This window comes from Dendrobates tinctorius, unplaced genomic scaffold (assembly GCF_039654945.1).
Source record: "Dendrobates tinctorius isolate UK_male_01 unplaced genomic scaffold, ASM3965494v1 ptg000019l, whole genome shotgun sequence".
Lineage (NCBI taxonomy): Eukaryota > Metazoa > Chordata > Amphibia > Anura > Dendrobatidae > Dendrobates > Dendrobates tinctorius.
This window is the reverse complement of record NW_027361687.1, coordinates 78,395,047-78,422,478: the sequence shown is the minus strand read 5'-3', so window position 1 is coordinate 78,422,478 and position 27,432 is coordinate 78,395,047. Positions and strand designations below refer to the sequence as shown.

General features: G+C 45.7%; 1 protein-coding gene across 3 annotated transcripts in view; it reads right to left on the bottom strand.

Annotated features, from left to right (window-relative positions):
• Positions 1 to 27,432, bottom strand: part of LOC141083076 (receptor-interacting serine/threonine-protein kinase 4-like) — a 74,744-nt gene that overhangs the window by 32,913 nt on the left and 14,399 nt on the right. For all 3 annotated transcript variants that reach the window (XR_012230643.1, XM_073567249.1, XM_073567247.1), the window contains exon 2: positions 9,524 to 9,842. Coding sequence is in view for 2 of the 3 variants with exons in the window: in XM_073567249.1 (XP_073423350.1) it covers positions 9,524 to 9,842 (319 nt within the window). In the remaining variant the exon portion in view is untranslated. The remainder of the gene's footprint in view (positions 1 to 9,523; positions 9,843 to 27,432) is intronic.

The window sequence follows — 27,432 nt, the reverse complement described above, 5'->3', positions numbered from 1 at the left end:
TAATAAAAAGCAGTGCCTTTGACCTGTGGCTGGACTTTACAGGAGAACATTATTTTGACTATATCCTGCAATATGGTGGTATTGCAGTGTATGGTACAAGTGATAACAGGTCCAAGCCGCTTAAAGAGAATAAAAACTAATAAAAAGAAATAATTCACATGCATGGTAAACATCATAATGAAAAACAATTACGGTAAAATGAAAAAAATTGCAATTTTTCGGTTAGTGCACCTCCTAATACAAAGCGATAAAAATATTGTATGAAACTCAGACTGGTATCAATAAAAAGGTCAGCTTGCAATGAATAAAACAGGCCTCACACACTTAAATTGATACAAAAATAAAAGTTATATGTAGCAGGAAATGGAGACAAATTTTTTTTTAAGCAAATATGCAATTTTTTCATAACTTAAATAAAAAAATAACTTTACAAGTTTGGCATCGACATAATCATTCTGACATGGAAAATCATGTTGGTAAGACCTTTTTACCACAAATCAGAACACCAAAAATGAAACCCAAAAAAGTGGTGGCAGAACTTTTTTTTTGTTCACCGTGTCACCAAAATTGAACATTTTTTCACTATTTACAACATAACTATGTTAATCAAAATTGTACAAATAACTAGCCCTTGTACAGCTAGGTCAATGAAAAATTATAAAAATTTAATAAGTTATGACACTTGGAAGAAGGCAAAAAAAATGAAAGACCAATAACAAAAAAATTGCTTGTTCTCAAGGGGGGTAAACTAATATAAAGTTGTACAGATGAGTAGTGGTGGTGTGGTGTGTGCGTGCGTAGCACTGCGGGGGAACGTGCAGAGAGATGAATGGTGTGTGTCTGTGTGTGTAGGTGGAGGAGAGGCCAATCATGCAGCTGATGGGGGAGAAGGCAAAGATGGGGATGATGGGGGAGAAAGCAATGATGGAGGTGGTGGAATGGACAATGATGGGGGTGGTGAAAAGGGCAATAATGGGGGTGGGGGGGTGGGGAGGAGGAAATGATGTGTAATGGACACAGCAACAGAGTCAGAATGTGTGCACAGGGAATTGTGGCGGAAGCCGAAGGACTCCTCCTGTAACGTGCGGCCGCGGCCTAGAGTGCGCCACAGGTTAACAGGACCCGCAACACGTGATAACCGAGGGAGTGGCTGGAGGCGGGACAAATCAGTGTGTCAAAAGTGGGAGAAGAGGGTTGCATTGACAATCCAACACAATGGGCAGCACTTTGAACACATTTTATAAGTGGTCATAAACTTGCAAATAACTCATGAAAGAATAAAGTTATTTTAAAACCAAGCAAACCATTGCTTTTCTTGTGAAATTCTCAATAAGTTTAATACAGCCGACATAATGGGTAATAGAAAACCTACATATTTCACCAAGGGAATGGGCAACTCCCAACATAATCAGAACATACACGGTTACAGAGCTTCCAGCCCTACATAATCCAAGATCCACAAAAAGTGTAATAAAAAATATATCTTTTATTGGTAATCATATAAAAATACAAAAAATTGCAGTAATTGCAGATACAATGGTTGGTAAGAGGAGACAAAAATGACACCTGGAAACACTCAAAAATGGACACTAGAAAATGCACAGCACAAATCCTAAAAAAGGGGCAATCCAGGGGAATAAATTGCAAGGCAAGCCTTACTCAATCAGTGTACCATTTCCACAACAGAACCTGTACCCATATATATCTATTCAAATTTCTCATCAAGTGAAGTACAAAATATGCCAAAAATAGAAGTTTTTGGGAGGTAATAGGGCTGTAATGGAATTATAAATGGTGTGGCTTCCATAAAGCAAAAATCCCCAGGAAAGATTACATATAACTGAATGTCAGCCAGAGTCAGATGGAATAAATCCAATAAATCAAAACATCTGATAAAGTGATAGGAACAGTGCAGATTAAAGTGCCGCTAGTGCTCACCCATATAGGAGAGCGCCCCAACGTACGTTTCGCCAGTATGGCTTCCTCGGGGGGCAGTGTGGATAGGTATGCTGGCCGGGAATAAATAACCCATTACCCAGGTGTGTGAGAATTAGCCGCGCTAAAGCGGCACATGAGCGGCGGGACTTCCACGATCATCGCGTCACTGCCGGCCCTCCAATGATAGCGTGGGTCAGGAAAAACTTCCTGTGACGTGAGTGACCCGCGCCGCCATTACAAGGAGGCCTTCGGCGACGAGAGACAACGGAGCCGCCCGCGCATGCGCACACCCGCGGCAGCCATATCCGTGACTAACAGAAAGGAAGGGCAGAAGATCCCGATGCATGGAAATGTAAAGAATCGTAATCCACTATTATTAGAGGGACATATGACCCATTGTGTTGCACAATTATGAAAAGAGAAAAGAAAAGAAAAAGAAAAAAATGAAAGAAAAAGAAAAAAATAATAAAGAATGAAAAATAATAAATAACAAAAACCGAAACAGTAAACTAATGTCATGGACTGATATTAACAATAAAAAAGTCATCCATCTGCATTATACATATTGGGAAAAGAACAAAATGTAAAAATTAAACATTTCATACAATGCCAGTCCATAGTGATTCTCAGCACCTAATGATAATAATAAGTGCAGGTACAGTTAGTACAAAGGTTGTTTCGATCCAATAGGTCGTCCACATGGGAATGTACAAAATCCATGACACAGGAGCTGATGCCCATCACTGCTATCAATCACACATCTGGATAAGTCACTTGACCCATTTGAAATTACTACAATAAATGCAAAAAGAAAAAAATTAAAAAATTAATTAAAAACAGCACACCATAAAACGAAGGAAAGAAGAGTGAGGTGTGAGAATACCATATTACAAAAAAACAGGAAAAGGATAATTTTTCATTTAAGCCATTGGGTACCATAGTACCCAAGGTGACGATCCAGCGACACTCCAGCTGCGCAAGTGTGCGTTTGAGATCACCACCTCTTGCGCCCCCATGGTCAATGCCGATAAATTTAAATCCTGAAGAGTTGCACTTGTGGCGCAGCCTGAAATGTCAAGGGATCGTCTATAAGGTAGCAAGATCCGTAGCCTCCTCAGCGGCCCTAATGTCTCGAATATGTTCTCTAACGCGAATACGAAATTCGCATGAGGTCAAACCTACATAGCTCAGTCCACACAGACATGTGGCTAAATAAATCACGTAGCAGGTGCTACACGATATGTAGTTGGTAATCCGATGGTTCCCACCTCCACCCGCAGCTGGAAAGGATATAGCCCGATTGATGTTCTTGCAAGCCAGACATGAACCACATGGATAAAGACCCCATCTCTGCACACCAGCACCAAAGGGATCCGGAGGACTGGCCACATAGTGGCTCCTAACCAAGATATCCCTCAAATTTTGAGCTCTCCTAGCTGTAAGAAGGGGACGTTCAGGTAGAATATTCCTCAATATCGGGTCTGATCGTGAAACGGGCCAATACCTAGACATGACCTGTCGTAGATATAAACCTAATAGGTTGGTTTTGAGTTGTTGCTTTATGTCTCACCCCTAACAGTTGGTTACATGGTGTTTTTTTGCCCGTAAATAACCCCTTTTAATAGATCGCCTACTGTATCCCCGACCATAGAACCGCTGGGAAAGGTCCCAGGCCTGCTCCTCGAAAACTCCATCGGTGGAACAAATACGCTTCAATCTCAAAAATTGGCCAGTTGGAATGGCTCGAATTGCAGAAGGTGTGTATGCTGACGTGGCATGTAGCAACGCGTTGACCGAGGTCTTCTTCCGGAAGACATCAGTCAACACCATGCCACTGTCCGACACCGTTATTTTAATATCCAGGAAGTCAATTGCCTCTCTGGAAACCCTATATGTAAGTTTAATGTTAAGGTTGTTATGATTGAGATTACTGATGAATTCATGAAGAGTAGGCTCGGGACCCTGCCAAATAAACAAAACATCATCAATATACCTGTACCAGCACAGCGCATGGGAAGCGGCACATGCACCATCCCTGAAAAAATCCCTCTCCCAATGGCCAAGGAAGAGGTTTGCATAGGATGGCGCACATGCCGCCCCCATCGCCATGCCCCGTTTCTGTAAATAAAACCTATCCTTGAAAGTAAAAAAAATTGTGAGTAAGAACAAATTCCAGCAGCTCCATAATCAGGGAACGCATCGGTGGATCAAGATCACCCATATTGAGGAAGAAACATACAGCCTCCAGACCGTCCGTATGATTGATGCTGGTGTACAGAGACTCTACATCAGCCATAACAAGGAACACGTCTGGCTCTAACACCAACCCGTCTATTTTCCTCAGGACGTCCGTAGTGTCCCTGACATAGGAGGGCAGGGTCTCAACTATAGTATGTAAATAAGGATATAGGATGTAAAATAGGTATAATCTCTTGGGAGAATGCTCTCTCCACAATGTCCAGAATGACCCCTGAGAAGGCCTTCATAGGATTACCAGGGAGAAGTGTGTAGGAGTCCTGATCTTTCAACTGTCTATAGACCACCTTTTCATACTTCATTGTCGGCCAGATCACCACATTCCCCCCCTTATCCGCTGGCTTAATTACCACATCACGTAATGTTCTTAATTGTTTTAAAGCCTCCCTTTATGTTCTGGTAAGGTTATCACCCTTCCACTGATTTGGGATTGCTTTGAAATCCTCCAATACTAGTTGGTGGAAGATCTCCACCTGTGGGCATAAGGAGAAGGGGGGAAATGTGGCGGATCTAGGACAAATTGAACTGGGGAAGGTACCTGAAAAATTGGGGGAACTCTCCCGCTCCAGTTCCTCCAAAATGGATAGTGCCTCCTGTTCTTCAACTGTATTCATACCCTGATTGTTAACTGTTTTGGTATTCAATTTCCGGAGGATAACCTTTCTCAAAAAGAGCTGTAGGTCCTTCATAGCTGCAAAAAAGTCAAATCTGTTAGAGGGGACAAAAGTTAGGCCCAAACCCAATACATCTAATTGGGCCTCTGTCAATGTGTGGCTTGATAAATTAATTACCTCTAATTTGTTAGTTTTTGATTTCTGGCCAACAATGAAGCATGAAAAGGTCTATAGATAGTTGAGAGATCAGGACTCCAACACATTTCTCCCTGGTAATCCTATGAAGGCCTTTTCAGGGGTCATTCTGGACATTGTGGAGAGAGCTTTCTCCCAAGGGATTATACCTTAAAGATCTTTGACGGTCTGTTAGTGACTAGTCCGGTGGTTCCCACCTTCTACTTATTGCCCAAGATCCACAAGGATCCAGTTGAGCCTCCTGGGCGTCCTATTGTCTCTGGCACGGGGGGGCTATGTGATCCGGTCTGCAAGTTCATTGAACATTATTTACATCCTATAGTTGAGACCCTGCCCTCCTATGTCAGGGACACTACGGACGTCCTGAGAAAAATAGACGGGTTGGTGTTAGAGCCGGACATGTTCTTTGTTATGGCTGATGTAGAGTCTCTGTACACCAGCATCAATCATACGGACGGTCTGGAGGCTGTACGTTTCTTCCTCAATATGGGTGATCTTGAGCCACCCCTGCGTTCCCTGATCATGGAGCTGCTGGAATTCATTCTTACTCACAATTTTTTTACTTTCAAGGATATGTTTTATTTACAGAAACGGGGCACGGCGATGGGGGCGGCATGTGCGCCATCCTACGCAAACCTCTTCCTTGGCCATTGGGATTTTTTCGGGGATGGTGCATGTGCCGCTTCCCATGCGCTGTGCAGAGATGGGGTTGTTATCCATGTGGTTCATGTCTGGCTTGCAAGAACATCAATCGGGCTATATCCTTTCCAGCTGCGGGTGGAGGTGGGAACCATCGGATTACCAACTACATATCGTGTAGCACCTGCTACGTGATTTATTTAGCCACATGTCCGTGTGGACTGAGCTATGTAGGTTTGACCTCACGCGAATTTCGTATTCGCGTTAGAGAACAAATTCGAGACATTAGGGCCGCTGAGGAGGCTACAGATCTTGCTACCTTAAAGACGATCCCTCGACATTTCAGGCTGCGCCACAAGTGCAACTCTTCAGGATTGAAATTGGCATTGACCGTGTGCGTGGGGGCATCAGAGGTGGTGATCTCAAACGCACACTTGCGCAGCTGGAGTGTCGCTGGATCGTCACCTTGGGTACTATGGTACCCAATGGCTTAAATGAAAAATTATCCTTTTCCTGTTTTTTGTAATATGGTATTCTCGCACCTCTCTCTTCTTTCCTTCGTTTTATGGTGTGCTGTTTTTAATTAATTTTTTAATTTTTTCTTTTTGCATTTATTGTAGTAATTTCAAATGGGTCAAGTGACTTATCCAGATGTGTGATTGATAGCAGTGATGGGCATCAGCTCCTGTGTCATGGATTTTGTACATTCCCATGTGGACAACCTATTGGATCGAAACAACCTTTGTACTAATTGTACCTGCACTTATTATTATCATTAGGTGCTGAGAATCACTATGGACTGGCATTGCATGAAATGTTTAATTTTTACATTTTGTTCTTTTCCCAATATGTATAATGCAGATGGATGACTTTTTTATTGTTAATACCAGTCCATGATATTAGTTTACTGTTTCGGTTTTTGCTATTTTTTATTTTTCATTCTTTATTATTTTTTTCTTTTTCTTTCATTTTTTTCTTTTTCTTTTCTCCTCCCTTTTCATAATTGTGCAACACAATGGGTCATATGTCCCTGTAATAATAGTGGATTACGATTCTTTACATTTCCATGCATTGGGATCTTCTGCCCTTCCTTTCTGCCAGTCACGGATATGGCTGCCGCGGGTGTGCGCATGCGCGGGCGGCTCCATTGTCTCTCGTCGCCGAAGGCATCCTTGTAATGGCGGCGCGGGTCACTCACGTCACAGGAAGTTTTTCCTGACCCACGCTATCATTGGAGGGCTGGCAGTGACGCGATAATCGTGGAAGTCCCGCCCCTCATGTGCCGCTTTAGCGTGGCTAATTCTCACACACCTGGGTAATGGGTTATTTATTCCCGGCCAGCATACCTATCCACACTGCCCCCCGAGGAAGCCATACTGGCGAAACGTGCGTTGGGGCGCTCTCCTATATGGGTGAGCACTAGCGGCACTTTAATCTGCACTGTTCCTATCACTTTATCAGATGTTTTGATTTATTGGATTTATTCCATCTGACTCTGGCTGACATTCAGTTATATGTAATCTTTCCTGGGGATTTTTGCTTTATGGAAGCCACACCATTTATAATTCCATTACAGCCCTATTACCTCCCAAAAACTTCTATTTTTGGCATATTTTGTACTTCACTTGATGAGAAATTTGAATAGATATATATGGGTACAGGTTCTGTTGTGGAAATGGTACACTGATTGAGTAAGGCTTGCCTTGCAATTTATTCCCCTGGATTGCCCTTTTTAGGATTTGTGCTGTGCATTTTCTAGTGTCCATTTTTGAGTGTTTCCAGGTGTCATTTTTGTCTCCTCTTACCAACCATTGTATCTGCAATTACTGCAATTTTTTGTATTTTTATATGATTACCAATAAAAGATATATTTTTTATTACACTTTTTGTGGATCTTGGATTATGTAGGGCTGGAAGCTCTGTAACCGTGTATGTTTTGAAATTCTCAATAAGTCTGATGTGTCACATGACCCTCTTCCCATTGAAAAAAATAAAGTTGGATCCAAAATGGCTGACTTCAAAATGGCCACCATGGTCACCACCCATATTGAAAAGTTTCCCCCCTCCCATATAGTAATGTGCCATAAACAGGAAGTTGTTATCACCAACCATTCATATCCTATTTAGGTGTATCCATATAAATAGCCCACCCTGTACATAATAAAGGAGACTAGGTTATATACAGCTCTTGCAAAACTGAAGAGACCATTGCAAAATTTTCAGTTTGTCTGATTTTTCACTTTATAGATATATTTTCGAGTAAAGTGTAAATTGCTCTTTTATTCTATAAATTAGTGATGTTGTCTTTGAATTTCCAAGCACTAAATTTTGTATTTATTTTCAGAAAATGAGAAATTGTCAAAACAGCAAAAAAAATGCAGTGCTTGCAGACCTCAAATAATGTTAAGAAAACAAGTTCATAATCATTTAGAAACAACAATACTAATGTTTTAACTCAGGAAGAGTTCAGAAATCAATATTTTGTGGAATAGCCATGATTTCTAATCACAGCTTTCATGTGTCTTGGCATGCTTTCCACCAGTCTTTCACAATGATTTTGGGTGACCTTATGCCACTCCTCGTACAAAAATTTAAGCAGTTCTATTTTGCGTGATGGCCTGTGACTATCCATCTTCCTCTTGATTACATTCCAGAGGTTTTCAATGGGGTTCAGGTCTGGAGATTGGGCTGATCATGACAGGGATTTGATGTGGGGGTCCTTCATCCACATATTGACCTAGCTCTGTGGCATGGTGAATTGTATTGCTGGAAAAACCAGTCCTCAGAGTTTGGGAACATTGCCTGAGCAGAAGGAATCAACTGTTTTTCCTGGATTGCCTTGTATGTGGGTGATTCATATGTCCTTCGCAAAGATTAACCTGCCCAATTCCAGCCTTGCTGAAGCATCCCCAGGTCATTACCGATCCTCCACCAAATTACACAGTGGGTGCAAGACACTGTGGCTTGTACGCCTCTCTAGGTCTCCGTATAACCATCAGACAACCAGGTGTTGGGCAAAGCTGAAAATTAGACTCATCAGAGAAGATTACCTTACTCCACTCTATGGTCCAATGCTTATGGTCTTTGGCAAACTTCAGCCTGGCTCTACTTTGCTTCTCATTGATGAAAGGCTTTTTTCTATCTTTACATGACATGAGCCCTGCCTCTAGGAGCCTGTTACGAACTGTTCTTGCCGTGCACTTCACCCCAGCTGCCATTTGCCATTCCTTTTGTAGGTCACTTGATGTCATCCTGCAGTTGCTGAGTGACATTTGAATAAGATGACTGTCATCCCGGTCAGTGGAGAGTCGTTTTCGCCCCCTGCCGGTCTGTAGCTTTGTTGTCCCCAAAGTCTGCTGCCTGACCTTTTTGTAATGGACTGCCGTCTTAGAAATTTTAAGGATGGAGGCAACATGATGCTCACTGTATTCCTCTAGTAGTAAAACCAGAATAGAGCCCTTCTTTTCCTCACTCAAGACTTTTCTTTTCAACTCCTTTAGCATGGTTAAAAGTTATTTTTTCATTCCTATTACTTTGGGATATTACTAGCACTTGTTTTGCCATCCAGCTTGCCCTATTACAAGATTGTGAACACCACAGCAGGGTTTTTTATACTTTCCTTCGTTAAATAAGATTTGGTTCAGATGATCACCTAATCAGAAGCACATTAAGTAGAATGAGGTGTACTCTGGTTGGAATTCAACTGACACTGGATTGGAATGGCTGTCAGACATGTAGAGAAGCTGATTTTTATAAAATTATGCAGTGGTCTCTTAATTTTTGCCAGAGCTGTATATGTGTGTAGCTTTGTCGCCATAAAAGGAGGGGCCCCAAGCTGTCAGTGTCCGCCCCTGCTTACAATACTATGATCACACACCTACCTGAACATCTAAGGACTTGTTTAATAAAACATTATGCGGCTTCAGGTCACGGTGAATAATGGGTGGCTCAAGAACGTGGTGGAGATAATTCATACTTAGCCCCACTTGGTGAATAATCTGAAACTTTAATGCCCATGGAACTTCTTTGATGCGGTCAAAAAGGGTGCAAATAGAACCGTAAGGCATGTATTCCATGACCAGGCCATATTTACAGGCTGTTCTTCCTTGCGTCTCATACAATCCAAGTAGACGAAGAACATAGGTGTAATTTGTTTGGGCCATCATCTCTTTCTCTTTCATGAGGCTCTTAAAGTTGTCACTAAAAAAAGAAAAAGAAAAAAAATTGGATTCCTGAAAGGATCATAATGTTTTAGTGGAAATTAGGCATTTTGCATAACAAGAAATAGCAGAGCATATCTATGCATTTTATAGGACATTCCTACTTAAGCCTTGTCTACTCAGATACAGGAAAGATGTATATCTTTGTACCGTGTTAGCCAGTAGATAGAAAAATATTCAGGATTGAGAGTCCTCAGTGGTTGATACCTTTTAATGGCTAACTGAAAAGATGGTAATACATTGCAAGCTTTCGAGACTACTCAGGTCTCTTCATCAGGCTAGACTAATACAAAATCTGAAGTCACATATTTATGCACAATACAGCCTAGAAAAAATGCAATAGATAAGACAAGTGACGTGAAGCAGAACTATCAATATGGGAGAGGGAGAAACATAAATATAAACATTGGACCAGTTCATAGATAAGGAGTCTGGATGTTTTATGGTCCTCTGATTGGGGTCTAGTTCTGTGTTGCCCCGCAAGGTTTTAAAAGGAAATTCCTTAATTGATGTAAACGTCACTTGTCTTATCTATTGCATTTTTTCTAGGCTGTATTGTGCATAAATATGTGACTTCAGATTTTGTATTAGTCTAGCCTGATGAAGAGACCTGAGTAGTCTCGAAAGCTTGCAATGTATTACCATCTTTTCAGTTAGCCATTAAAAGGTATCAACCACTGAGGACTCTCAATCCTGAATATTTTTTTGTCTACTCAGAGGCACTTACACAGATATCCAAGCTATTTTTTTTATTGACAGCTGGCTTCCCCCAATTAGGCAGCAGAGAGACGGCTGTAAATCAGGATGACATTAGTAGTCCCACCCTGTTAACAGGAAGAGTAACTGCTGCTCTGTTGACAGGGAGTAGCTGAATCTCTGGCAGAAAGGGTCAATGACCGATGCCAGGTACAACAGACAGGTAGTTGCCTCTGTTAGCACACTTTTTCCTTAAAGTCCCAGCTATCCCCATTCAGAAAGGGTAATGCTCTATTCACTAAACAGGGGATAACTTACTGATCCTTAACCCCCTCACTCCGCAGCCCTTTTTAGTTTTTGCGTTCATGTTTTTCGCTCTTCTCAGAGCCATAACTTTTTTATTTTTCCGTCAATATGGCCATGTGAGGGCATGTTTTTTGCGGGACGAGTTGTACTTTTGAAAGACACCATTGGTTTTACCTTGTTATGTACTAGAAAACAGTAAAAAAAATTGCAATTGCGGTGAAATTGCAAAAAAAAAATACAATGCAACACTTGTTTTTTGTTTGGCTTTTTTGCTAGGTTCACTAAATGCTAAAACTGACCTGCCATTATGATTCTTCGGGTAGTGAAAAAAAATTCCAAACTTTGTTAAAAAATAAAAGAAAAAATTGAGCCATTTTCCGATATCTGTAACATTTCAATTTTTCGTGATCTTGGTTTGGGTGAGGGTTTATTTTTTGCACGCCGAGCTGACGTTTTTATTGATACCATTTCTATGTTCTTTTGATCACCCATTATTGCATTTTAATGCTATGTTGTGGTGACCAAAAAAACCATAAATATGGAGTTTTGACTTTTTTTCTCGCTATGCTGTTTAGCGATCAGGTTAATCCTTTTTTTAATTGATGTATCGGGCGATTCTGAATGTGGCGATACCAAATATGTATATGTTTGTTTTTTTATTGTTTTATTTTGAATGGGGCAAAAGGGGGGTTGCGAAGGAAGACCGATTCCTCCCACGTCACCAATGTGACGTAACTACACAGGCACAGCTCTCCGGCGCCCCCTTTGTCTCTCAGGTCAGTAAGGGAACTGCACCTAGAGCAAATGGCCGCCGGGGAGGATGTCCTGTTACCCGCTGGGTATTCTAAGATCCGTAATCAGAGTAAAAGCATCAGCCCAAGATTAAAGGTTTAATTGCCTTAAGGGCGCACTAGATAATTACAGAAATATACAGTAAGCCATACAACGGAATTACAGTGGATTTGCAGTCAGAGTATAACAATAATGGTACAAGACTTAGAGATATTAGGCTGGAGGTCAATTTACCAGGTTGTAGGTTGCATGTGGATGCAGGGAGCTCTGCAGTCCACAGGTACAAGAATCTCAGTTGCCGGACAGACACCAAAGCACGTGCCGCCGCTCCCTTGGCAGATCTGTCCCCAGTTCCTTCTTAGATCATCATCATCTGGTTCTTCTGTGAGAGTTTCTGCCATGTGCTCCCAGTTCTTAAGCATGTTGGGTACCTCCCCCCTGTGTCAGAGGGTGGACTAATAATCTCCACCCTTTAGCTCCCTGCAGAACTTATTCCCAATATCTAAGAAAGGGGGTAACTTTCTCCAGGATGATCGGATCACGACACGAGAGGTACCAGTGAATGCGGTTTGTTTTGCTTGTCGTGTGGAGAGCAAACATGGCCTGTTGTGAACTCATTTTCTGCTCCACCAGTTGAGAGTTCTCCTTCCTTCTCCCTCTGGTGGTGACAGGAGGTAGTGAGGTTGGTTTAATTGGTAGTGATCTGCCACCTGATGACGAGGATAACGATTGGATCTCTGGAGTATCAGACTGGATATAAGACAGCCGACGCCCTATCCTGGTGCTGGTGATTCAGTCTGCTTCTCAGGTCTTGGACTTCAGCTCTATTCCAGTTTTTGAAAGCTAAGTTTGTTTTTGCTAATGTTCACACTTGCTCTTGTTTGTCAGTTCAGTTTTTTGTGTGGTCAGCCAGCCCCGACTGGGGCTGTGCTGAATTTCCACTCTTATTTATCTGTATTTGCCAATTTGCCTTTTTGTCCCTTATTAGATTGGCCTCTTTTTGCTCTGTCTCAGAATATTTCAGAGTGCTGATATAGTGGGAGAAGTCTAGTGACTTCAGGGTTAATTTTGCTATCAGAAGTGTTGGACATTATTTTGGTAGGGTTTTTGGCAGATTGCAGACAGTGTCTTTCCTTTCCTGTCCTTTCTAGTTAGTTTGGCCCCATCGTTTGCTCAGCCTATTTTCCTGCCTTTGTTTGTGTTTTCATCTTGTTTCACCATTAATACACGTGGGGCGCTGTCTTTCCTTTGGGGTCTGCTCTGGGGCAGTTAGTTTTCCTCTTTTCCTGCTTTAGGCTTATTTAGCTCTCCGGTTGTGACGAGGCATCTAGGATCATCGTAGGTACGCTCCACGACTGCTGCTAGTTGTGTGGTTAAGATCAGGGATCTGCAATCTGCATAGTTACCAGCCTCTCTGGTTTTCTGAGACTTAGCTTGTGTTGTTTTTTCTCCTCGGTGACCCATTCATAACAATGGCCCCATTGGGTCGCTGTGGAGGGCCAATCTCTATGTCTCAGGTCCCAGAGCCCTCACAACTCAGGAGTCGCACTGCCAGATGCGAGATTTCCTCAGGGTCTCGCGGATATTTTTTCTGAATCTGTAACTCGAAAGGTGTGCTCATAATCCATGATCCTAGGATGGAGTCGGAGTAGCTGGGAGAGACAATAGATGTGTATTTCTGTATCCAGCTGACAGGTATATTCTAATTGAAGCCCCCAGGCACCTTCATGCCACATGCTGGCGTGGCTCCTACTCAAGCTTTGACGTTCTGTTTTGGCCTTATCTCATTATCATACTAAAAGACCTTGCTATTCAACATTGGAGCACTAAATCCTTCTTTCTTCAATATGCTTGCAGGCCATGGGGGGGTAGGAGCAGTTAGCTGTAGACAAACTGGCGTCACTGGGACAGGCCAAGCTCAGACATGAGGCGAGAATTATGCCCTATATCCAAGATGGCGGCTGCTCCTTCATCACACCTCCCTGCTTAAGAGGGCGCTAGGGGTATCACATTCCTGTGTGCGCCCATGCGCCATTCCGCACCCTCTCCTTGCCGGGACAACCCATCAGCGTTACCATGGTCCCTTCCTCTTTTGTGGCGAATGGTGAAGTGATATTGCTGGAGAGCGAGGCTCCAGCTTAGCAACCTCCCTTTCGTCCCAGAGACCATGTGTACTCAGTTGAGCGGGTTATGGTCTGTTTCCATGGTGAATTGGCGTCCATACAAGTAAGGCTGCAGACGCTGCAGGGTCCACACAATAGCCAGACATTCCTTCTCCATCGTAGAATAGGCCACTTCCCTCGGCAGAAGCTTCCGGCTCAGGTACAGAACTGGGTGTTCATGGCCTGTAGTGTCGACCTGGATGAGCACAGCACCGAGGCCGAAGTCGCTGGCGTCGGTCTGCACTACGAACGGCCGCGTGAAGTCGGCTGCCTGTAGTACAGGAGAGCTAGAAAGGGCGGTCGAGCGCCTGGAAAGCTGTCTCACAGGTGACTGTCCAGTCAACTGCGAGGGGCAGCTTCTTCTTGGTGAGGTCCGTCAGGGGCTTGGCCAGGGCACTATAGTGTGGAACAAACCTCTTATAGTACCCGGCAGTCTCCAAGAAGGACATCACCTGCTTCTTGGTCCTGGGGTGGGCCAGGATGCGATGCCATCCACCTTCCCGGGCTCTGGCTTCAGAGCTCCCCCACCTACCCGGTGTCCCAGGTAGTGGACCTCACTCATACCCAGCTGGCATTTTTCCAGCTTAATGGTCAAGCCTGCTCGCTGGATCCGCCAGAGCACCTGCGCCAGGTGCTCTAGGTGATCCTCCCAGGTGGGACTGAAGATGGTAATGTCATCCAGGTACGCGGTCGCATACCCTTCCAGTCCCTCGAGCAGCGTGTTGACCATCCTCTGAAAAGTGGCAGGGGCATTCTTCATGCCGAATGGCATCACCGTGGACTCATACAGTCCGAATGGGGTGATAAAGGCAGAGCATTCCCGTGCCCCAGGGGTCAGGGGAATCTGCCAATGTGATGGTCAGGTACTTGGCCCCGGCCAGCTGATTGAGCAGGTCATCGATGCGTGGCATTGGGTACGCATCGGTGACCATCACAGCGTTGAGCCCCCTGTAGTCCACGCAGAACCGCGTAGTTCGGTCCTTTTTAGGGACGAGGACTACAGACGAAGCCCACGCGCTGTTGGACGCTTGGATCACCCCCAGCTTCAGCATTTCGTCTATCTCTTGGCACATGTGCTGCTGCACCTCAAGAGACCCGATATGCTGAACGCCAGATCGGGGGGTGATTGCCGGTGTCCACGTCATGGACGGCTGTCTCAGTCCTTCCGGGCAGGCTGCTGAACAGCTCCCGAAAGGGGTGTAGGGTGACCCCCAGCTGGGAAAGTTGGTCCTCTGAGAGCTGGTGGCCAATCCCCACATCTTCGATGGATCCACCCACCTTGGCTTGGGTGAGCAGGTCAGGGAGGGTTTCTACCTCTCCTTCCTCGGGAAGGTTGCACACTGGGTGGGTTCAAGCCTCCTGCTCATGATGGGCCTTCATCAAGTTCACGTGGAAGGCCTTCCTCCTTCCACGGGTGTGGACCAGGGTGACCAGATAGGTGACAGCGTTGAGCCGCTGGTGCACGAGGTATGGACCCTCCCAGGCTGCCTGAAGCTTGTTTTGAGGTACGGGGACCAGTACCCACACCTTTTGACCCACCTCGTAGGTCCGCTCACAAGCATTCTGGTCATACCACCGCTTCTGGTCAGCCTGGGGTGGGGCCATATTGTCATGCACCAGCCGTGTCAAGGCCATCATTCTGTCCCGGAAGCGCACGACTTACTCAATGACTGACACTCCAGGGGTGGCCAAATCCCCTTCCCATGCTTCCTTCACCAGAGCAAGGGGCCCCTGTACATGTCGCCCGTACAGGAGCTCAAAGGGGGAGAACCCCGTTGAGGCCTGTGGGACCTCCCGGTAGGCAAACAGCAGGTGTAGGAGATACCGCTCCCAGTCTCTCCCGTGGGAGTCGACCAACATCTTCAGCATCTGCTTTAAGGTGCCATTGAACCGCTCACACAGGCCATTGGTCTGTGGGTGGTACGGGCTGGCTACCAGATGTTGCACCTGTATCTGCTTACAGAGAGACTCCATCAGCTGCGCCATGAACTGGGTCCCTCGGTCGGTGAGCATTTCCTGGGTAAACCCCACTCTGGAGAAAATCTCCAGTAATTCAGTGGCCACTTTGTCGGCCCGAATGGACGACAAAGCTACCACCTCCGGGTACCGGGTGGCATAGTCCACTACCGTTAGTATGAAGCATTTCCCGGAGCGGCTGGAAGTGGACAGAGGTCCAATGAGATCCACAGCCACCCTAAAGAAAGGCTCTTCGATGATGGGCAGTTACCAGTGGGGCTTTGGGGCGCCGCCCCGCCTTCCCCACCCGCTGACAGGTGTCACATGAACGGCAGTAATCACCTCGGTCCTCATTCCCGACCAGTAGAAATGCTGAGCTAGCCTGGCCCTGGTTTTAGTGAACCCTAGATTTCCGGCCATGGGAATCTCATGTGCGATCCGCAACAATTCCTCCCTGAACGGATAGGGTACCACTAACTGTCGGTCCCTGGGCCACGCCTCCGGTGAACCCTGCTGGACTGTTACCCGGTACAGCCGTCCCTGGTCCCAGACCACTCGCTCACGGTCGGACTCCAGGGGGTGCTGTGCCACCTGCTCCTTGAGAGCTTTCAGGCTAGCGTCAGCTTCCAACGCTGCCTGAAATCCCTGACTCGATGTGGCAAATATTGACGAAACTGCCACATCCTCTGTCAGCTCCCCGGGATCTGTCTCCTGGCCGCTGTCTGACTCGGCAGCCACTTGGTCGGAGAGGGGGAAACCGTCGGACCTCCGCGAGGCTCCTTGGGCTCCGGCGCTCCTACTCCTGGTTACAGCGGCTATGACCGCTGAGACCACAGGTAGCGTCTGCTTCCCCTCGGCCCCCAACCAAGTCACCGGGTCAGGCAGACTTCCCTGGCCTCCTGACATCCTGGATGCGGGGAACTCCTGCCCTGGGGTTTTACCTGGTGGCTCCTCTCCCGGGACGCCCCCTCCCACCATGGCCTGTTCCTCTTTCTGCGGAGGCCCTAGACTCAGCAGGCTGGATTCACTTAGGGGCCCTACACTGCCCATAGCAGCCCCCCCCTCCACCTCTGAGCTCTCCCCTGCAGTCTTCTCACCTGTCCTCACTGCGAGCCCTATGTGCGTAGTGTCAGTGCATGGCTTACCATCAGGTTTCACTCCCTCCTCCACTGTTGGGAGGCACATTCAACACATTAACATTAGCATTCACAGTAGAGTCATGACATTCTTGGGGAGCCGGACTTGGGGGTTCAGTGGCCACATACTGAGACACTAGCCACCCCAAATCAGTCCCAAGCTACACATTGGCAGGAATATTTGGCGTTACTCCCACCTCCCGCATTCCCTTCCATGGCGCCCCAGTCCAAAAACACCTTGACGACAGGCAGTGCCGGTTCAACGCCTCCAATTCTGGAGACGGAGAGTTTTCCCAGGCACCAAGCCTTGAGGGGACACCACCTCAGGACATACCAGGGTTCGTTCAGCGCCTGTGTCCCGCAGTCCCATGACCGCTGAGCGGCCGATGGTGACGGGTTCGTAATTGTCCAGGGACCTCCCACCACCCCCTCCCACACACAAAACAGTGGACGGTTTCTGGGACAGGGATGGGGCCTTATGGTGCTGGGGACACGCAGCCTTAAAGTGTCCCGGCTGGTTGCAATGATGACAACGCATGGGTTCTGCTCCTGGTCTGCAGAGGGCAGCAGGGGGGTACACCCCTTGCACTCCGGAGGCTGGGTGGGACAGGGGCAGAATTGGGCTTACCAGCGGCGTCGTTACCAGCCTCTAGCTGTGCCATAGCCGCTTGGCAAAGGGCCTCCGATCTGGACAGGCTGGGGCGGGCAGGTGGTGGACAGTCCACTGTGGCTGAGCTCCCCCTCGCCTTCATTGGTGTTGTCCTCCACCACCTACTCATAGACCATAGCATTGGCCTCCCCCTTTGTCTTACTCCTGGTGCCTTCCGGAACCTCTGGTTACTGACACAGCTGCAACCCTGACCTCGCACACAACTTATTATATTTACACTCTGACCGTCTAGTGCTGGGCTGACCTTAAGACCCCAGCAGTGAAAGTTACCGCTGGTAGTCTTTAGTGTCTGGGAGTATGGGTCCCACGCACACTATTACTCTGATCCCAGTGCTGCAACCAATGTGAAGGAAGACCGGTTCCTCCCACATCACCAATGTGACGTAACTACACAGGCACAGCTCTCTGGCGCCCCCTTTGTCTCTCAGGTCAGTAAGGGAACTGCACCTAGAGCAAATGGCCGCCGGGGAGGATGTCCTGTTACCCGCTGGGTATTCTAAGATCCGTAATCAGAGTAAAAGCATCAGCCCAAGATTAATTTTATGGTTTAACTGCCTTAAGGGCTCACTAGATAATTACATAAATATACAGTAAGCTATACAACGGAATTACAGTGGATTTGCAGTCAGAGTAAAATATAACAATAATGGTACAAGACTTAGAGATATTAAGCTGGAGGTCAATTTACCAGGTTGTAGGTTGCATGTGGATGCCGGGAGCTCTGCAGTCCACAGGTACAAGAATCTTAGTTGCCGGACAGACCCCAAAGCGCGTGCTGCTGCTCCCTTGGCAGATCTGTCCCCAGTTCCTTCTTAGATCATCATCTGGTTCTTCTGTGAGAGAGTCTCTGCCATGTGCTCCCAGTTCTTAAGCATGCTGGGTTCCTCCCCGTGTCAGAGGGTGGGCTAATAATCTCCACCCTTTAGCTCCCTGCAGAACTTATTCCCAATATCTAAGAAAGGGGGTAACTTTCTCCAGGATGATCGGATCAGGACACGAGAGGTACCAGTGAATGCGGTTTGTTTTGCCTGTCATGTGGAGAGCAAACATGGCCCCATTGGGTTGCTGTGGAGGGCCAATCTCTATGTCTCAGGTCCCAGAGCCCTCACCGACTCAGGAGTCGCACTGCCAGATGCGCGATTTCCTCAGGGTCACGCGGATATTTTTTATGAGTCTGTAACTCGAAAGGTGTGTTCATAATCCATGATCCTAGGATGGAGTCGGAGTGGCTGGGAGAAACAATGGATGTGTATTTCTGTGTCCAGCTGACAGGTATATTCTAATTGAAGCCCCCAGGCACCTTCATGCCCCATGCTGGCGTGGCTCCTACTCAAGCTTTGAAGTTCTGTTTTGGCCTTATCTCATTATCATACTAAAAGACCTTGCTATTCAACATTGGAGCACCAAATCCTGCTTTCTTCAATATGCTTGCAGGCCATGGGGGGTAGGAGCAGTTAGGTGTCAGACAAACTGGTATCACTGGGACAGGCCAAGCTCAGACATGAGGCGAGAATTATGCCCCATATCCAAGATGGCGGCTGCTCCTTCATCACAGGGGTGATTGGAACGTTTATATCTTTTTTATTTTTTAATATTTTTAAAAATATTTTTTTTACTTTTGGCATGCTTCAATAGTCTCCACGGAAGACTAGAAGCTGCCATAACCCGATTGGCTCTGCAGGAGACCTCGGGTTGTCATTCCAGCGATCACGTGACGGGGTCATCAGTGGGAGTATTTCCGACCCGATGGCCAGAAGTGCGCGTTAAATACCGCTGTCAGAGTTTTACAGAGGAAATTAATGAGTTAATAGCTGTGGGTGGATCGCGATTCCACCCACAGCTATTATGGGCACGTCAGCTGTTCAAAACAGCTGACATGTCCCAGGTAAGATGTGGGCTCACCGTCGGAGCCCACATCAAAGGGGGAGACACGACATGCGCCGTACTAGTACGGCGCATGTCATAAGGGGGTTTTTAAAGTGTAGACAACTGGGTTCACCAGTTATCCCAAGAACAGGACTCTGAAAATTCCATCTTGAATGGAGCAGTGGTGCACATTTTCAATAATCATTTCATTCATTGTCTAAGAGACTGCTTGAAATAGTAGTGAATGGAGTAGAAGTCAAGCATAAGCACCGGCACTAAATTAAAGTAGGGACTCTGCACATCCTAGTACCAGTGTTCAACAGCCACATTCTTGAGGGTTTCAGTGGAGAGTAAGTTATGTTACAGATATGGGATCATTTACTGAGTTTTTTTTAATAACCTTTTACTAACAAAAAGAAACTGTAGCTAATGTAAGTGGAATCTTTTTTCTTGCTCAGAAGATGATATGACATTGTGCAATATGGGAAGCTAAAAAATGATTCATTTCCATTTTAACAAACAGTATAAATAGCTACATGATCACTCGACTGCATGTGCAAAACAAAGCATAAAAGAGTTGTGAAGAATTGACTCACTCTGCTGCTTCACAAGGTAGTCACAGGAGGAACAGTTCTGGTCATAATTCAGCTGCTGGTTTATTATAGACAACATGAACCTTATCAGAGTTCATAAACATAAACAGGGCCTTTCTGGCATAATGGTAAAACAAAAATGACGTCTCTCAGCGTCCTTATTCTGCAGGCTTCACTGCAGGTAAGGCTGGTTTCACACTAACATTTTATCGCGCAGCGTATTGTGAGCTATCGGGCGCACGCGCAATGTTCCCCTATCTCTAACATGGTGGTCACAGGGTCTTGCGATTGCACGTGCTCATCAGCATTTAGTGTGCGCTGCGCATTTTGCAGGTGTGCGCCCAGACGCGCCGTACGCTACATGTTGCATTTTTTGCTCCGCCTATATCGTTAAAAAAATTGTGTGCGCACGGTGTGCGCCCAAAAATAACATTACAGTCTATGTTGTCGCTGACGTGCGCTTAGATGCGCGTACGTCAGCGCTTTGTGAGCGCACGCGATTTCAGTAAACAATGTCTAGACACTTGTCTAAACCTCCCCCTAAACAAGCAACACTGTTTGAGAGGAACACAAGAAAACACAAAATGACAAATTTGCAAAGATACTCTGCAGTAAAAAACATGACAGTAATCAGCAAGTGCTGTATAACGAATACAGGGTATTTAGTCGATACATTTTTTGTCTTACACCACAAGCCCATATGCTAGGAGGCGCCTGTCTGTATCCTGCTCATTTAGACACTGTTCACATGTTCAGGTTTTAAATACATTAAATAGGGACTGCTTCGTGAAGGGTTACCTTGATGTGGTGAAGCAGCTTGGTATACATTTTTTGCAAAAAACTTATTGACTAAATACCCTGTATTCGTTATACAGCACTTGCTGATTACGGTCATGCTTTTTACTGCAGAGTTTTTTACAAATTTGTCATTTTGTGTTTTCTTGTGTTTCAGCCATTGGGTGGTGTGAGCTTTGCCTGACCGACTTGTTCATGTCACAAACGTTTTTAATCCGTTTTTGCCTTGCTCAGCATGGTTTGGGAGACCCCACCCCTCTCCTGTGTGACATGCACATAAATGAGCTATCTTACACCACAAGCCCATATGCTAGGAGGCGCCTGTCTGTATCCTGTTCATTTAGACAATGTTCACATGTTCAGGTTTTAAATACATTAGATAGGGACTGCTTCGTGAAGGGTTACCGTGACGTGGTGAAGCGGCTTGGTATACAGTACATTTTTTGCAAAAAACGTATCGACTAAATACCCTGTATTCGTTATACAGCCCTTGCTGATTACTGTCATGTTTTTTACTGCAGAGTATTTTTGCAAATTTGTCATTTTGTGCTTTCTTGTGTTTCAGCCATTGGGTGGTGTGAGCATTGTCTGACCGACTTGTTCACACTTGTGCATGTCACATATGTTTTTAATTGTTTGAGAGGAGTCTAGATAAAAGAATGTGTATTCAGGGCCAGACCAATACTCTACAGACAGCCTTGCAGAGACCAGACAAGAATAGAAGAGCCTTCCAAATGTGGATTCAAACTTCAGAAGCCAAAATGTGAGTATTCTTCAACATAATGTCTGTGTGCCCTGTACAATTTTATAATGTACTAATGTATTTTTTGTTTAAATTTCAGCATGTCTTCTTCTGGATCGGTCTATAAGCCATCTCGGCAAGAACTGGCCCAAGATGATTGTGAGGTGAGGATGTTGCTGCCTTTGGGTAAGTTTAGCTGCCTCTAGAAATGTGTAATAATTTTTTTTTTCTTTACAGACATCGGACATGGCCAGTGAAGTTGAAGTGCGGGAGCAGTCTGAGCGGGAGGATTCTGAGCGGGAGCAGCGTAGTCAAGTCATGGCGAGAAGACGCAATGTTAGTATATAATCTGCCCTTTTTTCATCTTTTATCTTGCTTTTTCTCTGTTTCTTTTTCTATCTTTTTCACTCTCCAAAATTACAAAGTTTCTAATATTTTTTTTTTTCTAGGTACCACAACGGGATGACGAAGTGTACATAGACAACGAGCACCTGATCCGCCTTGTTGAGGAGCGCATCCCATTGTTGGACAGCCGTGACCAGCAGTACAAAGACAGTGGTGACCAGGCAGCTCTGGAATGAGGTAGCCACAGCGATGATGGATGGCTGGGACAGCGCCTCTCCAACTTCAAAAAGGGCGTTCAGTAAGTAAAAAGATGCTCAGTGATACTGCATTGATTTTTGGTCCAGATGGTACTGGTGTGTTTGTGGCAAGATATATTCTTGCATAAAACACTGACCAATGCCTTCTGGAAAACAGTGATTGCTTTGTGTATTGAACTGCTGTCTTGAAGGTCCAGATGTACTTGTTGTCCAGATGGTACTGTTGTGTGTGTGGCAAGATATATTCTTGCATCAAACACACCAATGCCTTCTGGAAAACAGTGATTGCTTTGTGTATTGAACTGCTGTCTTGAAGCAGAATTGATTTTGGGTCCAGATGGTACTGGTGTGTTTGTGGCAAGATATATTCTTGCATCAAACACAACAATGCCTTCTGGAAAACAGTGATTGCTTTGTGTATTGAACTGCTGTCTTGATCCTGCTTTCACTCTTGCTCCTGATGATACTGTTGTTTTGGCTGATACACATATATTCTAGCAGGACACATAACAGTGTCCTCAGGATCAACAGTGACTGCATTGGGTATAGAATTTTTTGGGGCTGCAGCATTGACTGTTTGCAAAGTTCTATAAGGTGTGTGCTGATAATTATGTTGCCTTTATTGCATGGTCTTTTTTCTTCTTTTTGCCCAACAGTGAAACAAAGTCCGCACACGTTGGCGCTCGATGAAGGACCGCTTCAACACTGATGTTCGTGCTGAGGGACATGTTCGGAGTGGTTCAGCGGCAAAGGAGCAGAAAAAAGTACCGCTATCATCATGAGTTGGCTTTCCTGAGACCGGTCCTTGCCAGCAGAGCGTTTTTTTTTTGTTTTTTTTATTACTATGTGCTTTTCTATTCCACAGCTGATGCTTCTTGTTAATGCATGTTAGTAATGTTTTCCCTTTCTTTCCACAGCACTTGGAGCAGCACCCTGCAACCTGTCCCGGGAGCGGTTCTTCATCAATTGACCTCGGACCCGTCCCAGCCATCCGACAGCCAGGAAGCATCTTGCAGGTCAGCAACACGGACAGCTGGTGACCAGGAAGCTGGTCCATCAGGTGTTCCCCTGTCCCAGGTCTCTGTCACTGGTTATGCGGGCACTACCCGCCAGCGGCAGAGGGCCTTGGACAGGCCTGTCATGCCCGAGTTCATGCACTTGAGCGAGGCCTTTCAGGCCAGCCTCAAGACGCTGTCCACCAGAATGGAAAGCGTTTTTTCCCTGATTGAACGTGGTTTTAACCACATGGAACACCGCTTCCACTCAGTCGACCAGCGCCTTGACCGTCTGGAGGCCGAACTCAACAGACCAGCGCACCATTTTTCCAGTAAAATTGAACAGGGCATGGCGGAACACCTTAGTCCTGAGAAACAGCTGAGTGTGTTACAGGCCTGCAACACTGCTTACTTGCAGGCTATGCAGCAGAATCGGTATGTGCAGCAGTCAGTGGTGTCATTTCCAACAGAGCCACCGCTGACTCGCTACACCTCCCTACCGACTTCTGCTGCATACCACTGCACGGCCACCAGCATTCCCAGTGAAGCCGGACACCACTACACCACACCAAGTCTGAGTGCTGCTGGACACTCCTCCGCCACCACCACTATGGCAAGCTCTGCTCCTGTATGGAGCACCACCACCGCCACAGCACCACCTGCTTGGAGCAAAACCACCACAGAACCTGCTTGGGCCACCGACACCACCAGTCAACATCAAAGGAGCACAGCCAGCACTCCTCAGCAAAAGAGCACAGCCAGCACTCCTCATCAAAGGAGCACCGCCAGCACTCCTCATCAAAGGAGCACCTCCAGCACTCCTCATCAAAGGAGCACCGCCAGCACTCCTCATCAAAGGAGCACCGCCAGCACTCCTCATCAAAGGAGCACCGCCAGCACTCCTCATCAAAGGAGCACCGCCAGCACTCCTCATCAAAGGAGCACCGCCAGCACTCCTCATCGAAGGAGCACCACCAGCACTCCTCATCAAAGGAGCACCACCAGCACTCCTCATCAAAGGAGCACCGCCAGCACTCCTCATCAAAGGAGCACCGCCAGCACTCCTCATCAAAGGAGCACCACCAGCACGCCTCATCAAAGGAGCACCACCAGCACTCCTCATCCACTCCTCAGAGTCCCGCCAGAACTGCTGCTCAGATCACCGACACGCAGCCTCCTTCTAGGAGCACCGACACGACTACATCTCCAAGGATCACCGCCACCGCCACTTCTTTGAGCACCGACACGAGTTTGTCTCCTCGTTTCACCTCCACCGCCGCCACTACTATGAGCACCGACAACACTTTGTCTCCTTCTAGGAGCACCGCCACAGCCACTTCTAGGAGCACCGCCACCACAGAGCAGCAGAGTGGTGACCCGCATTCGATATTTTACAGGTCAACGCCACGGTCCATCATCGTCAAGCGGTCGAGCAAAGTAAGGCGGTAACACGGTGGAAGTCGGTCCAGGCAGGATACTCCTGCGCCAAAGAAAAGAAAAAAAAAAAAAACTTTGTTCGTCCATCCACCCTCTCCTCCTAATGTGTCTCAACCTGTCTCCATGTCCATTCCAGAGCTCCCTTCACCCAGTACTTTTGTCGCCCCTTCTCCTAGAACCCCTTCCTCAACCTCCAGCCGTTCCTCGTCTCTCCACACCCCCAAAGTATCCCAATCTTCCCCCAAACGTCATTCCTAATAAAATCTTTGTTTTTGTTTTTTTTTTGGTGGAAAAATAAATGTGCAATTCTGCTTTCAAAATATTTGGATTGGTTACTGTGTCAATCGCTGACTACACACACTGCGCCATACACTTAGCGTTTTTGCCACCAGATATCTCCATTACTGAGACATGTTTCTTGTGTCAGTCTTGGAGACATGTGTTGTCAAAAAAAAAGCAATCTATAAGACTTGTCTTTTCCACACTAGTCTCTACATTCTTGTAATATTGCACAGAGTGGATCCAGCTGGGTTCCCCAACTCCAGTCCTCAAGGGCCAACAACAGATCATGTTGTATGGAATTCTTTTTTTTTTTTGCCCTTGTGAAGCAGTTATCAACGGAGCTATGGATTTCCTTACAGCATGATCTGTTGGTGGACCTTGAGGACTGGAGTTGGGGAACCCAGCTGGATCCAGTCTGTGCAATATTACAAGAATGTAGAGACTGGTGTGGAAAAGACAAGTCATATAGATTGTTTTTTTTGACAACACATATCTCCAAGACTGACACAAGAAACATCAGTAATGGAGATATCTGGTGTATTGCACAGACTGAATTGAGCAGGGTTCCCCAACTCCAGTCTTCAATTCCAACAAACAAATCATGTTTTAAGTAATTCCATTACTCTGGTGATGACTGCATCACCTGAGCAAAAAAAAAAATTAAATCCTTAAAACATGATCTGTTGGTAGACATTTAGGACTAGATTTTGGAAACCCTGGCATAGAGGACGGTGTTGAGTGCAAGGCATATCTATTGTTACCTTGCCTTTTTTGTACCATCATCATTTAACTATTAGAGACAAGGCAAGGAACTGTAGATATAACTTGTAATTAACCACATACTCTATTACGTGTGTGTTGAAGAAACTGATGACATGATGGTGAAAATAAATGTTATATATACTTCACAAATACCCTGATCTTGTATCATCATCACTATTACACCTGGGCAGGTGAATACACATGAGTTTTAACATGCAGCGTTGCTTAACTCTCCATATATTTGAAGAGGAGTGTAGCGATGCTGCAGTTTAATGTGAATTCTCCTGCCCATTTGTGATAACTTTGTGAAGTATTCGTCACTTCAGCATAACACCAGGCCTGGGTATTTTACCAGTGTACTTTCAAAATCCAAGCCACAGTGCTGATCCTACAAATAATATTTATAGTCACATGTTTCGGTGTCATAAAAAGTGAATTATGCCAATGCATCCAAAAATCACTATTTGTAAAATCGCCCCATGTGACACAAATATTAGTTGTATTATCTCCACCGTCGCTAGAGATTATAAAGGTAATACAACTTGTGTGTGTATGTATAGTCACCTACTCAGGAGTATTTGTGAATTCATGATGCACAAAACACAGCATCATAAATTCACTGATACACCTGGCTACTTGCTAATAGTATTGGGAGTGAAAAAACACAGAATGCACTCAGTACAGGTATCAAAACAGTGTTTTTTATTCACATACCAACAAGACAATTTTTTTACACCATTTGCTCTTGCCATTCCACCCGTCCTACATCTGAGTTAAAGTAGGCTGCAAATTGGTCCCTCATTTGGCCAACTTCAACGGATGACCTGAGAGGGTGCTGAGTAAATTCAGGCAATGGGTTAGGAGCAACATCATCAAGATCTAAGTTCGGGTGCTCTCTAGCAATTACAAAATTATGTAGAACGACACAGGCCTTCACCACCTCATCCACTGTTTCCAGTTTCAGACTAATGGCTGTGCCAAGAATGCGCCATCTGGAGACAAGTATTCCAAATGCACACTCTACAGTTCTTCTGGCCCTGGTCAGTCTGTAATTAAAAATTATTTTGTTGTGGTCCAAGTCCCGGCTGGAGTAGGGCTTAAACAGGTTTTGGCACATCTGGAATGCTTCATCACCAACCATTACAAAGGGCTGAGGCGAACCTTCGGTGTTGGGAAGAGGCCGTGGCATGGGGAAATTGAAGTGGTTGCCATACAACCTCCTGACCATGTCCGAGTTCTTAAAAGCCTGGGAGTCATTCCCACGGCCAAATGCCCCAATGTCCACTGCAATAAACATACAGTCTGCATCAGAAATGGCCATGAGTACAGTAGAAAAGTACTTTTTATAGTTGTAGTACTCAGATCCAGATCTTTTGGGCTTGATAATACGGATGTGTTTCCCATCCACCGCTCCCAAACAGTTGGGGTAACTGCATACTGTCCAGAATCTTTCGGCGATTTCCAATCACTTTTCTGCGGTGGGCAGGGGCATGAATTCTGGACAGAGAACGTTCCACAAAGCCCGGCAGGTGTCCGCTACAATTCCAGACAACGTGGAGATTCCAATACGGTACTGGAAGTGCAGTGAAGAGAGGGTCTCTCCAGTAGCCAGGAATCTGTGACACAAAGAAAAAAACAAAAATTAATATTTGTGTATAGGGATTTTTGTACACACCTAAAACTCAATAATAATAAAAAAAAAAAATTAAAAAAAAATACCTGCAGCCTTTTGTTCAATACATGCCATAAAAAAATTACCGCAGCCTTTTGTTAATTAC